General features: G+C 43.9%; 1 protein-coding gene across 1 annotated transcript in view; it reads right to left on the bottom strand.

The window, feature by feature from the left end:
• The window catches only part of LOC134536319 (uncharacterized), a 66,356-nt gene that overhangs the window by 11,299 nt on the left and 37,945 nt on the right, over window positions 1-17,112 (bottom strand). Inside the window, exons 7-10 of the mRNA XM_063376071.1 lie at window positions 12,161-12,359; window positions 10,337-10,583; window positions 4,866-5,053; window positions 3,978-4,122 (exon numbers count right to left, since the gene is read on the bottom strand). Coding sequence (XP_063232141.1) covers window positions 3,978-4,122; window positions 4,866-5,053; window positions 10,337-10,583; window positions 12,161-12,359 — 779 coding nt within the window. The remainder of the gene's footprint in view (window positions 1-3,977; window positions 4,123-4,865; window positions 5,054-10,336; window positions 10,584-12,160; window positions 12,360-17,112) is intronic.

The following is a 17,112-nucleotide window of genomic DNA, read 5'->3' as shown; positions in this document are numbered from 1 at the left end:
CTATTAACTTACTTGGTGACTACCAAGAGCGTTTCCATGATGGGAAGGTGGGGAGGACAATTGGAGGTAGCGTGCCCCTACCCCTTCCGAAGTGGAAAGAAAATAAACCAATGAGCAATGAGCTGTAGTTGCAAAAATATTTAAACAAATTTTGACAAGATTGTTTTATAAGTTATATTCGTTATTTTATTACTTACAATTGTATGGCAGCAGGATACTCTTCTTCACGAAAGATGTTGATTTTAAAAAATCCCTCCCCCTCCCTTTATTTATCTTTTGAACTGGATATGCCCTTGACAGTGGTGGATTCATGAATATTTTTCCGGTGGGTGGATGAGTATTTTAAAGGATAGGAAAATAAATAAAATTTGAAAAATTTTATTTAAATTTTTTTAATGATTATTAACAAAAACGCAGTGACGTATGGCCCTAAAGTAGTAGCCGTAGATGACGCAGTTTCTCACTAAGTATAAATTTCAGGTGGTGTAACAGCTCACCTTGCATCGCCCAAAATAACGTACTGATTTATTTGTAAAAGAAACGAATGTTAAAATGATTTTTCTGAGGGATTTTGTAAGGTTGATTCTACTTCCGCCGTACAGGATGTACGTACAGAAGAATGTCCCAGATTCAACGGTATATTTAGACTATTTACATCAAATTGAAGGTAAAATTACATAGTTTCTTTTACATGTGTTCAATAAGGGAACCTTTAGCTATACGGAATAACACAGTCAAGGCAAACGTAGACACGATCTCTTATAGAGCCCCAAAAAGGGTGGGGGGTGGGAATTCGCATGGTGTTATGTCAGGTGAACGTGGAGGCCAGCGAAAATTGAGCTCTGACGTCTCGACCATTAACGACTAATTCAATGGTCACTCTCGTACAAAGAGATATTACAAGCGGGTGTGGGGCTATATCCTATGGCCAAATATAAGTTTACAGGTTCGTCACGCTCCTGAGTTACTCTTTGTGACCTTGAACCAGCACTCTGCAACACTTGCAAAGAGATATTCCGGCGGGTGAGGAGCTACATCCTGTGGCCAAATATAAGTTTACAGGTTCGTCACCCTATTGAGTTACTCTTTGTGACCTTGAACCAGCACTCTGAAACGCTTGCAAAGAGATATTCCGGCGGGTGAGAGGCTACATCCTGTGGCCAAATATAGGTTTACAGGTTCATCACGCTCCTGAGTTATTCTTTAACTGCGACCTTGAACCATCACTCTGCAACGCTTGCAAAGAGATATTCCGGCGGGGGAGGAGCGACATCCTGTGGCCAAATGTAAGTTTACAGGTTCGTCACGCTATTGAGTTACTCTTTGTGACCTTGAACCAGCACTCTGCAACGTTTGCAAAGAGATATTCCGGCGGGTGAGGGGCTACAATCTGTGGCCAAATATAAGTTTACAGGTTCGTCACGCTATAGAGTTACTCTTTGTGACCTTGAACCAGCACTCTGAAACGCTTGCAAAGAGATATTCCGGCGGGTGAGAGGCTACATCCTGTGGCCAAATATAGGTTTACAGGTTCATCACGCTCCTGAGTTATTCTTTAACTGCGACCTTGAACCAGCACTCTGCAACGCTTGCAAAGAGATATTCCGGCGGGGGAGGAGCAACATACTGTGGCCAAATGTAAGTTTACAGGTTCGTCACGCTATTGAGTTACTCTTTGTGACCTTGAACCAGCACTCTGCAACGTTTGCAAAGAGATATTCCGGCGGGTGAGGGGCTACAATCTGTGGCCAAATATAAGTTTACAGGTTCGTCACGCTATAGAGTTACTCTTTGTGACCTTGAACCAGCACTCTGAAACGCTTGCAAAGAGATATTCCGGCGGGTGAGAGGCTACATCCTGTGGCCAAATATAGGTTTACAGGTTCATCACGCTCCTGAGTTATTCTTTAACTGCGACCTTGAACCAGCACTCTGCAACGCTTGCAAAGAGATATTCCGGCGGGGGAGGAGCAACATACTGTGGCCAAATGTAAGTTTACAGGTTCGTCACGCTATTGAGTTACTCTTTGTGACCTTGAACCAGCACTCTGAAACGTTTGCAAAGAGATATTCCAGCGGGTGAGAGACTACATCCTGTGGCCAAATATAGGTTTACAGGTTCATCACGCTCCTGAGTTATTCTTTAACTGCGACCTTGAACCAGCACTCTGCAACGCTTGCAAAGAGATATTCCGGCGGGGGAGGAGCAACATACTGTGGCCAAATGTAAGTTTACAGGTTCGTCACGCTATTGAGTTACTCTTTGTGACCTTGAACCAGCACTCTGCAACGTTTGCAAAGAGATATTCCGGCGGGTGAGGGGCTACAATCTGTGGCCAAATATAAGTTTACAGGTTCGTCACCCTATTGAGTTACTCTTTGTGACCTTGAACCAGCACTCTGAAACGCTTGCAAAGAGATATTCCGGCGGGTGAGAGGCTACATCCTGTGGCCAAATATAGGTTTACAGGTTCATCACGCTCCTGAGTTATTCTTTAACTGCGACCTTGAACCAGCACTCTGCAACGCTTGCAAAGAGATATTCCGGCGGGGGAGGAGCAACATACTGTGGCCAAATGTAAGTTTACAGGTTCGTCACGCTATTGAGTTACTCTTTGTGACCTTGAACCAGCACTCTGCAACGTTTGCAAAGAGATATTCCGGCGGGTGAGGGGCTACAATCTGTGGCCAAATATAAGTTTACAGGTTCGTCACGCTATAGAGTTACTCTTTGTGACCTAGAACCAGCACTCTGCAACGCTTGCAAAGAAATATTCCGGCGGGTGAGGGGCTACATCCTGTGGCCAAATATAGGTTTACAGGTTCATCATGCTCCTGAGTTATTCTTTAACTGTGACCTTGAACCAGCTCTCTGCGACGCTTGCAAAGAGATATTCCGGCGGGGGAGAAGCGACATCCTGTGGCCAAATGTAAGTTTACCGGTTAATCATCCTCCTAAGCTACTCTTTAACTGCGACCTTGAACCAGCACTCTGCAACGCTTGCAAAGAGATATTTTGGCGGGGGAGAAGCGACATCCTGTGGCCAAATGTAAGTTTACCGGTTAATCATCCTCCTAAGCTACTCTTTAACTGCGACCTTGAACCAGCACTCTGCAACGCTTGCAAAGAGATATTCCGGCGGGGGAGAAGCGACATCCTGTGGCCAAATGTAAGTTTACCGGTTAATCATCCTCCTAAGCTACTCTTTAACTGCGACCTTGAACCAGCACTCTGCAACGCTTGCAAAGAGATATTTTGGCGGGGGAGAAGCGACATCCTGTGGCCAAATGTAAGTTTACCGGTTAATCATCCTCCTAAGCTACTCTTTAACTGCGACCTTGAACCAGCACTCTGCAACGCTTGCAAAGAGATATTTTGGCGGGGGAGAAGCGACATCCTGTGGCCAAATGTAAGTTTACCGGTTAATCATCCTCCTAAGCTACTCTTTAACTGCGACCTTGAACCAGCACTCTGCAACGCTTGCAAAGAGATATTCCGGCGGGGGAGGAGCAACATACTGTGGCCAAACATAGGTTTACAGGTTAATCGTCCTCCCGAGTTACTCTTTGTGACCATGAACCAGCACTCTGCAACGTTTGCAAAGAGATATTCCGGCGGGGGAGAAGCGACATCCTGTGGCCAAATGTAAGTTTACCGGTTAATCATCCTCCTAAGCTACTCTTTAACTGCGACCTTGAACCAGCACTCTGCAACGCTTGCAAAGAGATATTCCGGCGGGGGAGGAGCAACATACTGTGGCCAAACATAGGTTTACAGGTTAATCGTCCTCCCGAGTTACTCTTTGTGACCTAGAACCAGCACTCTGCAACGTTTGCAAAGAGATATTCCGGCGGGGGAGAAGAGACATCCTGTGGCCAAACATAGGTTTACAGGTTCATCACCATCCTGAGTTACTCTTTAACTGTGACCTTGAACCAGCACACTCTGTCACGGGCGGGGTGCGCGGAGGGCAGACCTGCAGGGCGTGCGAGCGGTCCAGCGCCTCCGCCAGCAGCCGGCGGTCCGCAAGCGGCGAGCTGACGGCGGAGATCCTTCCAGGGGCGCCGCACTCGGGCGTCGTGAACTGCTCGGAGCGCGATTCCGACGCCGCAGCCCTCTCCCTGCGGACACATGCGCCCGACAACATTGGCACAAACTGTAGTTTCCACTTTTTTTTTTTGACCTTTTAACGTCTTATAAATCGATGAACGCTGGCTGCATGCACGAAAAAATTGTCACGTTTCGCCTGAGCCGAGCGTGCAAGAACCGGCCAACCACCGTGCGAGAAAATTTTCTATAATATCAAACAGGTTAAGGCGGGCTTTTTAACTAATCGTTCGTGATTATATATTTAAACAAATTATTTGAATTAAATTTTGAAAAAAACTGTAAATAATATTTTAAAATTAAAAAAAAGTATGCAATTTTTCGTCAATGTTTTGTTATGACGTTATCACTTAAAATTATCGTCCGTAAACATACTTTACAGACAGTTAATATATTACGACCTTGCGGCCGGCATTTCTCAACGTTCCCCTCCCAATATGCGCCCTTGAAGGGTAGTGTGGGAGTATCTTCCAGTTCCCTTTTTTTAAAACATTCCAGAGCTTTTTAATATACAGAACTGTTAGGGATCGCTCCCTGTTGTTGATCGGGAGGGTGTTGGAGCTTCGGCGCCGACCAGAGGCTGGGGCCACCAACCCAGCATAGTCGCCGCCTCACTCAGCTGACCAGACAGTCGGCTGTGTCCTCAGCACTGGTGGCGCCATACCCCGATCTCCCACACATCACAGACTTGACAGGCAACTCCCGGCGTTACTGAACCGCTCACAGGGGGGAGGAGGGGGAAGGAGGAGGGGCTCACCTGTGCGCGCCGCCGCGGACCGAGGCAGTCCTGTCGGTGAGCTTGTTGGCGGGCACCCCGCCGTGCAGCTGCAGGTACTTGGCGCAGCCGCGGTTTCCCCGGTACAGGGCCGCGTCCAGCGGCGTCATCAGGTGGCCCTTGGCCGTGCGCATCACCGGGTTCAGCAGCGCCTGCCCGTCCAGGATGATCTGCGGCCGAGCCATCCGTCCGTCCCGGCCAGTGGCGAATCCAGGATTTTGGTTTGGGAGGGGCTTGACCCAGCTGAGGCTAGGCTTCATCAAGGCAAACACTAAAACAATAGTGGACCAAGATGCTGAGCCCCTTAGCCACCCCCCCCCCCCCCCGCCACCCACCCTCTGGATCCGCTACTGGTCTCGACCATCATCTCACATTTCAGGAGAACCTTATCCGGTGTAACCGAATTAAAAAAATATATATATATATAATTAATGGCCACATTAAAATCTCGTGGAGTGGTGGACTTTAAAGAACGCCGCACGTTATGATTTTGGCTTTGAGAAAAGTTAACTTGATTTTTATTTTTTGACGTGACAACGTCTAATAAATCGATGAACGCCGGCTGCACGCACGAAAAAGGATGACTCATTGTCCCGTTACGCTCATTGTACGCTTGCGCCGCATCTATCTCTCTCTTCCACTCGATTGGAACAACCATCGATTTGACTTTTTCGAGGCACATTAAACTTTGAAACACTCCCATTCGTGTCCTACTTTTCCTATCATCGTCCTATCCTTTAACAGAATAACACAGATTGGAAGAAGTTAAATTGCAAACATGTATAAAAGTTATAGTTAAAATAATCTCTTCGTTAAAGTAATAAACATATTTGAATTAATGAGTGCAAATAAAAGTAAATTTTTCAATTAAATTGTAGATTTCATTTCACTCCTTCTTTGTATCCATACAAAATAGTGATAATTGAATAAAATTATTCAATTTTATTCATAAAAGTATGCAATCATTTCATCAATGTTTTGTTATGACGCTGTCACTATAAACTATCGTCCGTAAACCGACTTTACAGACAAACCAATTTTTTTAATACTATGTTCTTAAGTGAATTGTTCGATGATTTCCTTAAAACATCTCATAAATACAAAATGTTATTAATACATGAATAAAAAGGTTGTGTTAAATACATGCTTACAAAAACACGCGTGCAAACCGGCATTACAATAATTCCTGACGCTTTTGTGTATGAGACAAGTCGGGCTATAATGGGGAGAAACTAAATTACTGTAGTCCTCTAAGGATTACGGTAATCCTTTCTTGTGTATCTAGGTTGATACGATTTTCTTATTCTGTCTTTGTTTTTTTTTTTTGTTTTTTAATCCTAGAAGGGAGGATTTCGGACAACAGAGTCCATAACTTGGTATTCTCTATGCTCTATAGTAGGCGAAGCGTAGGAGAACTGAATCAACAAAGGATGTGCAAATTATTATACTCAAACACTGTTACCCCCGTCCCACTTACCCATCATCAAACCAATTTTTTTTTTTTTAGTAATGAATTAAATTATATGGTGACCTCAACAAACCAATTTATTAGTGACAGCAAATTTATTCTCAAAATACTAATCCACTTCGGGAGACGGTACTAAATCGTTATAGTTTCAACGCAAAACATTTAATGGGCTCCAATTTGACAAAAAAAAATTCTGTGGCAGCCACAAAACTGGAGGTTTATTTTTTTTTCGTGTGTAATAGATAGAACAAGAGACTCCCGATGCCCAGAAGTCCCTCCAATTCTCTTGTCAAGCAACCTTTATAAGTAAAACATGATCATTTTTTTTTTAATTTCTTTATAATCATTATTTTTAACTCATTTTACTAAAAATTATTAATTAATTTTTTCCCATCACTATCAACCTTGAAAACTCCTAAATACTGAATTCTGTGCAAATAAAATGAACTTTTCTCAAGAAAGACGTTCATATTGAGTCAGCTTTTTTTAAAAAAAATTCTGTCTCGCAATAGCGACCTCGTAAATCTATATGCAGGATATTATATATATATAAATATATATATGCTATATTCGTCACGTTTAAATAATTTTCGCATCATTTTATGGCCTCAATTTTTTTTAATAATACTGATTCGTAAACCCCTGAAAACTAATGTCCATAAAAATTTATAACACATTGTTTTTGGGACCACTGATCGATGCCAGACTCTGTGACATCGACTTGGAGACTTCAACGGTGCATAGAAAACAAACCTTCTTTAACAAGCTTCTGGATCACCGCAAGCTGCGTCTTCAACCTACAAGATGGCAACAGAATTTCCAGGATACCATGGGGCATAAACTTTTACCTGATACGGAGTTAGTTAATTTTCTTTGAATAACTGGATATTTTTTATTTATTTTTATAAATGAATTATATTTTTTTCTGGAAATAGGATTATTTTCCGTAGGACTAAAATTTGTGACAGTTATTTTGAAACTATTTCCGATTGACAAGTTAAAACTTGTTATTCCCAAGTGTCAGAAAGGTGTTTCTTTCGAAATCTTGTCCAAAATAAGAGAACCATTTATTAACATTTGCTGATATGTAAAGTTGGTTATTATCCTTAGACCACCTCCGTCTTTGTCTTCCCGGAGCCATTTTTTTTTCCAGAAGCAGGAAAATATTTACAGCCCAGAAAATAGAACATTTATTGCTTTGGCAAGCAAGAAGCGATCTGGCCGTTCAACCCCCGGAGTGGTGGTTGAGGACTAGGGTGTTGGAGGTGCTGGAGAGAGTTAGAGGAAGAAGGGGGGGGAATGATGCTGGAAAGAGATAGCTGAGATTATGGTGCTGGAGAGAGAGGAGAAGATCATGTTGCTGGAGAGAGGAGAAGAGATGATGGTGATGGAGGGAGAGATAAAGAAGGAGATTATTGTGCTGGACCCAGAGTAAGAAGGAGAAAGTTTTACTGGAGAGAAAGAGGAGAAGATGATATTGCTAGAAAGAGAGAGAGAGAGAGAGACGGTGCCGCAGATGCAGAAAGAGACGATGGAGTTGGAGGAAGAGAGAGAGAGAGAGAGACGGTGCCGTAGATGCAGAAAGAGACGATGGAGTTGGAGGAAGAGAGAGAGAGACGGTGCCGTAGCTGCAGAAAGAGACGATGGAGTTGGAGGAAAAGAGAGAGAGAGACGGTGCCGTAGATGCAGAAAGAGACGATGGAGTTGGAGGAAAAGAGAGAGAGAGACGGTGCCGTAGCTGCAGAAAGAGACGATGGAGTTGGAGGAAAAGAGAGAGAGAGAGAGACGGTGCCGTAGATGCAGAAAGAGACGATGGAGTTGGAGGAAGAGAGAGAGACGGTGCCGTAGCTGCAGAAAGAGACGATGGAGTTGGAGGAAAAGAGAGAGAGACGGTGCCGTAGATGCAGAAAGAGACGATGGAGTTGGAGGAAGAGAGAGAGAGACGGTGCCGTAGCTGCAGAAAGAGACGATGGAGTTGGAGGAAAAGAAAGAGAGAGACGGTGCCGTAGATGCAGAAAGAGACGATGGAGTTGGAGGAAAAGAGAGAGAGAGATGGTGCCGTAGCTGCAGAATGAGACGATGGAGTTGGAGGAAAAGAGAGAGAGACGGTGCCGTAGATGCAGAAAGAGACGATGGAGTTGGAGGAAAAGAGAGAGAGAGAGACGGTGCCGTAGATGCAGAAAGAGACGATGGAGTTGGAGGAAAAGAGAGAGAGAGACGGTGCCGTAGCTGCAGAAAGAGACGATGGAGTTGGAGGAAAAGAGAGAGAGAGACGGTGCCGTAGCTGCAGAAAGAGACGATGGAGTTGGAGGAAAAGAGAGAGAGACGGTGCCGTAGCTGCAGAAAGAGACGATGGAGTTGGAGGAAAAGAGAGAGAGAGACGGTGCCGTAGCTGCAGAAAGAGACGATGGAGTTGGAGGAAAAGAGAGAGACGGTGCCGTAGCTGCAGAAAGAGACGATGGAGTTGGAGGAAGAGAGAGAGAGACGGTGCCGTAGCTGCAGAAAGAGACGATGGAGTTGGAGGAAAAGAGAGAGAGAGACGGTGCCGTAGATGCAGAAAGAGACGATGGAGTTGGAGGAAGAGAGAGAGAGACGGTGCCGTAGCTGCAGAAAGAGACGATGGAGTTGGAGGAAAAGAGAGAGAGAGACGGTGCCGTAGATGCAGAAAGAGACGATGGAGTTGGAGGAAGAGAGAGAGAGAGAGAGAGAGAGAGACGGTGCCGTAGATGCAGAAAGAGACGATGGAGTTGGAGGAAGAGAGAGAGACGGTGCCGTAGATGCAGAAAGAGACGATGGAATTGGAGGAAAAGAGAGAGAGAGACGGTGCCGTAGCTGCAGAAAGAGACGATAGAGTTGGAGGAAAAGAGAGAGAGACGGTGCCGTAGCTGCAGAAAGAGACGATGGAGTTGGAGGAAAAGAGAGAGAGACGGTGCCGTAGCTGCAGAAAGAGACGATGGAGTTGGAGGAAGAGAGAGAGAGACGGTGCCGTAGCTGCAGAAAGAGACGATGGAGTTGGAGGAAAAGAGAGAGAGAGACGGTGCCGTAGATGCAGAAAGAGACGATGGAGTTGGAGGAAGAGAGAGAGAGACGGTGCCGTAGCTGCAGAAAGAGACGATCGAGTTGGAGGAAAAGAGAGAGAGAGACGGTGCCGTAGATGCAGAAAGAGACGATGGAGTTGGAGGAAGAGAGAGAGAGAGAGAGAGAGAGACGGTGCCGTAGATGCAGAAAGAGACGATGGAGTTGGAGGAAGAGAGAGAGACGGTGCCGTAGCTGCAGAAAGAGACGATGGAGTTGGAGGAAAAGAAAGAGAGAGACGGTGCCGTAGATGCAGAAAGAGACGATGGAGTTGGAGGAAAAGAGAGAGAGAGACGGTGCCGTAGCTGCAGAATAAGACGATGGAGTTGGAGGAAAAGAGAGAGAGACGGTGCCGTAGATGCAGAAAGAGACGATGGAGTTGGAGGAAAAGAGAGAGAGAGACGGTGCCGTAGCTGCAGAAAGAGACGATGGAGTTGGAGGAAAAGAGAGAGAGAGACGGTGCCGTAGCTGCAGAAAGAGACGATGGAGTTGGAGGAAAAGAGAGAGAGAGACGGTGCCGTAGCTGCAGAAAGAGACGATGGAGTTGGAGGAAAAGAGAGAGAGAGACGGTGCCGTAGATGCAGAAAGAGACGATGGAGTTGGAGGAAAAGAGAGAGAGAGACGGTGCCGTAGCTGCAGAAAGAGACGATGGAGTTGGAGGAAAAGAGAGAGACGGTGCCGTAGATGCAGAAAGAGACGATGGAGTTGGAGGAAGAGAGAGAGAGAGAGAGAGAGACGGTGCCGTAGCTGCAGAAAGAGACGATGGAGTTGGAGGAAAAGAGAGAGAGAGACGGTGCCGTAGATGCAGAAAGAGACGATGGAGTTGGAGGAAGAGAGAGAGAGAGAGAGAGAGAGACGGTGCCGTAGATGCAGAAAGAGACGATGGAGTCGGGAGAGGCGGACGGCGCACCTTGCACATCTCGACGTTGTTGTTGACGGCGGCGACGTGCAGCGGGCAGCGGCCGTCGTTGTTGGGCGCGTTGACGGCGTCGGGTCGTTGCGCCAGGAGCCAGCGCACCAGCTCCTTGCGTCCCGACGCCACGGCCTCGTGCAGCGGGTAGTCGCCGCGCGCGTTGCGCAGCCACAGGTCGGCGCCGTGCGCGCCCAGGATGCGCAGCGTCTCCAGCTGGCCCTTGGCGGCGCCGCAGTGCGCGGGCCTGCCGACCCGACCGAGCGAACACACGACATTCCCCAGCACCGGCCATACACATCTCCGTCTGTGCGCAAGAGAACTGCTAGCGATAAAAACTTGCGTACTGGAAGGAACCTTTGGAGTCTTCGCTGATGCTACATTTCAAAATGTTTGATCATTTGCTTTTAAATGTTTCCACACATATAAAAGCAAAGAATAAATTCTGAATTTAAAATGTCACCCACAATAAAGTAAATAACTTTTTTTATATTTTTATTTTTTGAAAATCCTGTGGACATTTACTTTCACAATATGTAAGTGCCAAGGAGGCCGTAAAGCCTAGGCTACATTCGCGATAGCATTCGAACAGCATGAAAATAGCACGTTCGCACATACTCAGCGCAGAATTTGAAGCTACATTCGCACACAACACAGTGGTTCGAGAAATTTTAGTGTATCACTAATTTTTTTTTTTAATTCTTGCAAAATAGTGTTTTTTTTTTTTTTCATTCTCACTGCGAAGTTGCACGAGTGAGTTGCGAGCGTCTGGCGAATCTTAGACGGTCCTGCCAACCGTGCAGCATAAGAACAGTCCAGCTATTTAAGGTTGAGTCCGACGAAAGACAACGTACGACAGAGACCGATTCTTCTCCTCTGCGCATGAGCTAACATCGGCTTGGAATTAGAAACAGAACTGACCAACTCGGATTTAAACATTCGTGACTTATAATTCTTGGTAAAAATCCACATAAATTATAACTTTCATTTGTTAGATCGATCATAACTTAGTAACACATTAACTCAAGGCGGAATTGCAATAGCCCGTCGCCTCCGTTCGTCTATAGTTCACATGACCTGCAGCCAATCGGATGGCCCGAAAAATTCTATCCGTCCGTCCGTCAAAAGCTTGGAAAGTTCTTATATTTTGACGGACGGGCGGATGGATGGATTATAGCTATCTGTGGTTTTGACCGCGGCAGTTAATTGTTATCATAATTCAGCCTGTTAGTGTTTTTGTTGGTCGTTCAGATGTTTTGGGTGTTAAAATTGTGGTTCTTAAAACTAATATACAAACAATTTAATCACGATTTTGAATTTTTCCGAGTTAATTCCAATACAACGCCTACATAAACATGACATAAATAGCAAACAACATCTTTATAAATCTCCGAGAGAGAAACATGGATTAATGGCAGCACTTATTTGGGGAAATATTCTGACGAACGGATGGAGACAAGTTGTAAATCGCTTGGCCAGATGAGTGGCGGTGACGGACTGACGGACGGAGGCGACGGGCTATTGTAATTCCGCCTTTAGAAGAACAACGCTGAACCACATAAACTATAAAGTCGTAACTTAGAACTATCACAACTTAGAACTTTTATAATTCATAAAGTTATAATTTATAACTGCCATAACTTAGAAATTCCGTAACGTAGAAATGCCATAACTTATAGAGGGCATAACTTATAAATGCCGTAACTTATAAATGACATAACTAAGAAATAGCATAACTTGGAATCGTCATAATTTAGAGATGTCAAAACATAGACATGTCGTAACTTGGATCGGTCGTAAGTTGTAAGATTGTCCGCGACTCACGTGCGCCCTTTGCGGTCCTGGCGGTTGGGCTCGGCGCCGTACGCCAGCAGCAGCTGGGTGCAGTCGGCGTGGCCGAGCGTGGCGGCGTAGAAGAGCGCCGTGCAGCCGTTGCTGTCGATGACGTCCGTCTCTGCACCGCACAGCGACACCAGCGTCTCCACGCAGTCCGTGTGGCCGCGCGACGCCGCGCAGTGCAGGGCTGCAGGGGGCGAGCTTCGTGCCAGTCCCCTCCCGCGTGTGGGGTATCACTCCCCCATTTTCATCAGCTTCGGCTATGACCAGAGACCTCTGCCCCCTGCCTCGCTCGGCCGACCAGACAGTTGGCTGTGTCATTAGCCCTGTAGACCTTTGTCAGCACTGCCGGCGCCTACCCCGATCTCCCACATCACACGGGGAACTGTACAGATTGTTCCGACCTACGGCCGGCATTCTCACGATCCCCTCCCTCATATGCGCCCCATCAGGGTAGGGTGGGAGACATTTCCAGTTCGTTTGTACATCCCAGAGCAATAAATTTAAACAGAACTGCTAGGTATCACTCCCTGATGTTTGATCGGGAAGGTATTAGAGCATCGGCAATGACCAGTGACCAGGGCCACAAACCCAGCATAGTCACCGCCTCAGTCCCGTACCTCGCTCAGCTAACCACGGGAACTAAGACAGTGAATGTCTGAACACGTGCGCGGACGGATAACAAGTGTGAGCGATCGCTCGTCCTCCCAGCCAGTGGAGTGGAACCTGAAGCCTTCCAAGGTGGAATTTTTACGTGCTACTGTTTGCACCTGCAACTTAGCAGAATTTTTTTTTTGTCTTCCGTCATAAGATCATTTACGAAAATTCTGTATGTGTGTGTGTACATTTAAGCTTTCATTATAATGTGTTATTACACATAACATGAATTAAAATAAACGAAAGGGATGAACGTTAAAGTGCTTATTTGTAAAAATAATATAAAAAATACACAGACTAGGTTTGTAAGCCACGAAACAGTGCTACACGCAACCATAGCAAGACAGTCATAGTCGTTTACAAAGCACGCAAATCGCAAGAAGTCACCTACACTATTACTTAAAAATGTAAAACAGTACGAAACCTTTTTTTTGTCCCGGGATTTTTTTGATAATTCATATTTTTATCACGAAAACCCCGTACATCGATTGGTTCAAGGTGCAGGAACTGGTGTATTTTAATTAGAGATTCGGCTAGCACTGTCGCTAGGATTTAAAACAACTGTACTCCAGGCTGAAGAGAAACTGACGGTCACTCGGTCAATATAGGTGTTTGTATCTGTACCACAGAGATATCTAAGGTTAACAAAGCATCTACAAACTATATTCTGCCCAGAGTAACACAGCTAAAAGGCCTATTAGATAAGGTTCTGATAGACAATTCCCGGCTTAACGGAGTGATAAAGGGGATAGAATTAAGTAAAGGCCCTGTGATAAGGAAGACGTATGCGGAAGTAACAAGTGCAGCTGAAATTGGAGGGACTACTCGTCAACAGATCATACCTAAACAGAAGAAGGAGTTGCTGATTGTCCTGCCAAGTGACGAAACTCAAACAAGTGACACCACCAAAAGAGAGATCTTAAAGAACATTGATCCAATAAAGAATGGGCTGAAATTCAAAGGAATAAGGAAAATTTCGAAAGGAGGAATTATAATCGAAGCACAAGACTCCAGCACGATTGAAAAACTGCAAAAAGATGAGAAAATATCTAAACTAGGACTACGTACTGAGCGCCCTACAAAGCAGGGCCCGAAAGTTATTATGTACGACGTGCCTAGGGAGTTCGATAACCCTGATATAGCTGGCACAATATTTGCTCAGAATCTGAGCGCAGATGAAGTCTCACTGGAGGAGTTCAGAGCTGGTTTCATGGTGCGAACAAGACGCGGCAGAAAGGATAATAAAGAAACAGTGCACCTTGTCATTGAATGCACACCTAAAATAAGGAATATCTTGCTAAGCAGAACACATATGTATATTGGTTTTTCTGCATGTAAAATTAGGGATTTTGTGTCAATAACTAGATGTTTCAACTGTCAGAATTACGGACACCCCGCACATAAATGTAAAAGCAAAACTATCTGCTCTATATGTGGACTTGATGGGCATAAGTATACAGAATGTAGTAAGAAAAATGAAGGAAATAAGTGTGCAAATTGCAGACGAGAGAATAAACCACACGAGCATAGGGTAGATAGCACTGATTGCCCTGCCTATAAGAGAGCTTACGAAAGAGAAATAGAAAGAACTAATTATGGTGAAATATGAAAATAACATAAAAATAGGGCAACTAAACGCACAACGTTCAGCTGTTGTCAGTGCTGAATTAAATAAGATTGCAGAAAAAATGAAGCTTGATGTGATCTTATTACAAGAACCCTATGTATTACGTGGGCAAGTTGCAGGAATCCATGGTTTAATATATGCAATAGGAGATAATCCGAAATCGGCAATTTGGATTAGAAATGAAACTCTAACTACGATGTTACTCTCCGGCATTTCTAATGAACATCATGTTTGCATGATCATGCAGATGAGGATGATGAAAATATACGTTATCTCATCCTATTTTCAATTCTCAGATCCTATTGAAGTACATATTGATAAGCTTAATTCAATATTGGATACAATTGGACATGAAAATATAATAATTGGTGCAGACACAAATGCAAAATCTTCTTTTTGGAATTCACCAGTGAATGACGAAAAAGGTGAGATCATGAACGATTTTATCATGGAAAGAGATCTATATGTTATTAATGATGATCCATTAACAGGAACATATCTATCACCAGCAACTAATACTGAGACTTTCATTGATGTGACATTGACTGATAACAACATGAAAGAAAGAGTCAATGAATGGAAGATTCATCTGGACAGTTCAAGTGACCACAGATTGATGACTTATGAAATCCAATTGCAAAGAACTGAGATGCCTCCCATAATAATAAGTCCACGGTACATACATAAGAACGCGGATTGGAAGAAGTTTGATGAATTAATAACAAGCAAAATAAATGAATTATCACATGAAGAAGATGTATATAACTCCGCAGAAGCACTCGCCATGAGATTAACAATTATATTACAGAATATCTGTGAGAAATGCTTTAGGAAACAAACGAAAATTATTCCTGGAAATCCCTGGTGGGATGTTGAATTAGAAGAAACTAGAAGAGATCTGGAAAGACTAAGAAGAATCATGAAGAGAGCGGCAAATGGATTTTATAAACTTTTAATTTTACAACAGTACAGAATAAGGAGAAAGAAATATAAGAAAGATATTTTATTAAAGAAGAAGGTATACTGGGAAAAACTTGTCCTTAACAAGGGGAATATGGACCCTTGGGGATATGTGTACAAGGTGATGGCTGGCAAAGTACGAAGTTCTTTTGAAATCCCTGGGATGATGATGGCAAATAGACAAATTACTGACATTACAGAAAATTTGGAAACTATTCTACATGATTTACTACCTAATGACAACCCAGATGAAGATACGAATATTCAAAAGATGAAGAGAGAAGCGATGAAAGAACTGCCTGATACAGAAGACACAGTTTCTTTCACCATCCAAGAGCTTGACAAGATCATTAAAGAGTTAAAACCACGAAAAGCACCAGGTAAAGATAATATAACAACTGAGTTAATTTGGCGAGCTTACCCTCGAATCAAGGAAGTACTGTTACATCTGTATAATTTATGCTTATCTTCAGGAACATTTCCAAAAATATGGAAGGAAGGAGTTCTCAAAATCATATACAAGGGAAATGCTAAGGACCCGAAATTAACTAAGTCATACCGGCCTTTAACTATGCTGCCTAACATGGGAAAAATTTATGAGCGGCTCATTAATGCAAGACTAACAGCTTATTTGGAAGTAATACAGGGAATAGATAAACAGCAGTATGGCTTCAGAAGAGGGTATAGTACAGAAAAAGCGCTATACGATGTAAATCAATATATTAAAAACCTACAAGAAAAATATGTGCTTGGAGTGACGATAGATATAGCAGGAGCATTCGACCACGCTTGGTGGCCTCAAGTATTATGGCGCTTAAAGAATCTTAACACACCTAAGAACCTGTATGCCGCCATAAGGGGCTTTCTGCAAGATAGAAAGTGTGAATGTCGATTGGGCCACATAGTTGTGGAAAAGAAGCTCTCCATGGGCTGTCCTCAGGGTTCAGTCCTTGGTCCGCTACTATGGAATATAATATTTGATGAGCTTCTGAAAATTGAGTTACCAGTAAATAACATTATATATGGCTATGCAGATGATGGCTTGCTCATTATACCCGCTACTTCACGCTACGAATTAGAGCAGACAGCAGAAATTATTCTACGCTCTATCAACACCTGGGCAAGCAGTGTCCGACTTCTTATATCATCTGAAAAAACTGAAGGCGTATTACTAAAGGGAAAATTACATAAAGACAGACCACCTTTAATAAGATTTCAAGAACGAATAGTGAAGATAAAACAAAAAGTTAAGTATCTAGGGGTACAAATCACAACGGGAACAGGATACCAAGAACACATACAAGAAGCATCACAAAAGGCCCTACTGTTAATGCAAAAAATAAGGAGTCATAAACCTACAAATGTAGGATTGAGCACTAATACTATGACAACACTGTACAATGGAGTATACCTGGGCATACTTACCTATGCTTGCTCAGTCTGGTATGAACTACTACGCAATTCACATGTAAGAAGAAGGTTAAACTCATCCCAACGAACAGCTCTAATTGCTGTAACAAAAAGCTACAGAACTACGTCTTTAGAAGCACTGCAGGTTATCGCTGGAGCCTTACCTATAGACCTACTAATACAAGAAAGAGCAAAAGTTGTGATATTAAAGATGAACAAGGAATACACTGCTTCAAAATATCGCAGAATTCACATAGAAAATATTGAAATCTGGCAAGAAAGGTGG

This window comes from Bacillus rossius, chromosome 10 (genome assembly GCF_032445375.1).
Source record: "Bacillus rossius redtenbacheri isolate Brsri chromosome 10, Brsri_v3, whole genome shotgun sequence".
Lineage (NCBI taxonomy): Eukaryota > Metazoa > Arthropoda > Insecta > Phasmatodea > Bacillidae > Bacillus > Bacillus rossius.
This window is presented reverse-complemented; position numbering and strand designations above follow the sequence as displayed.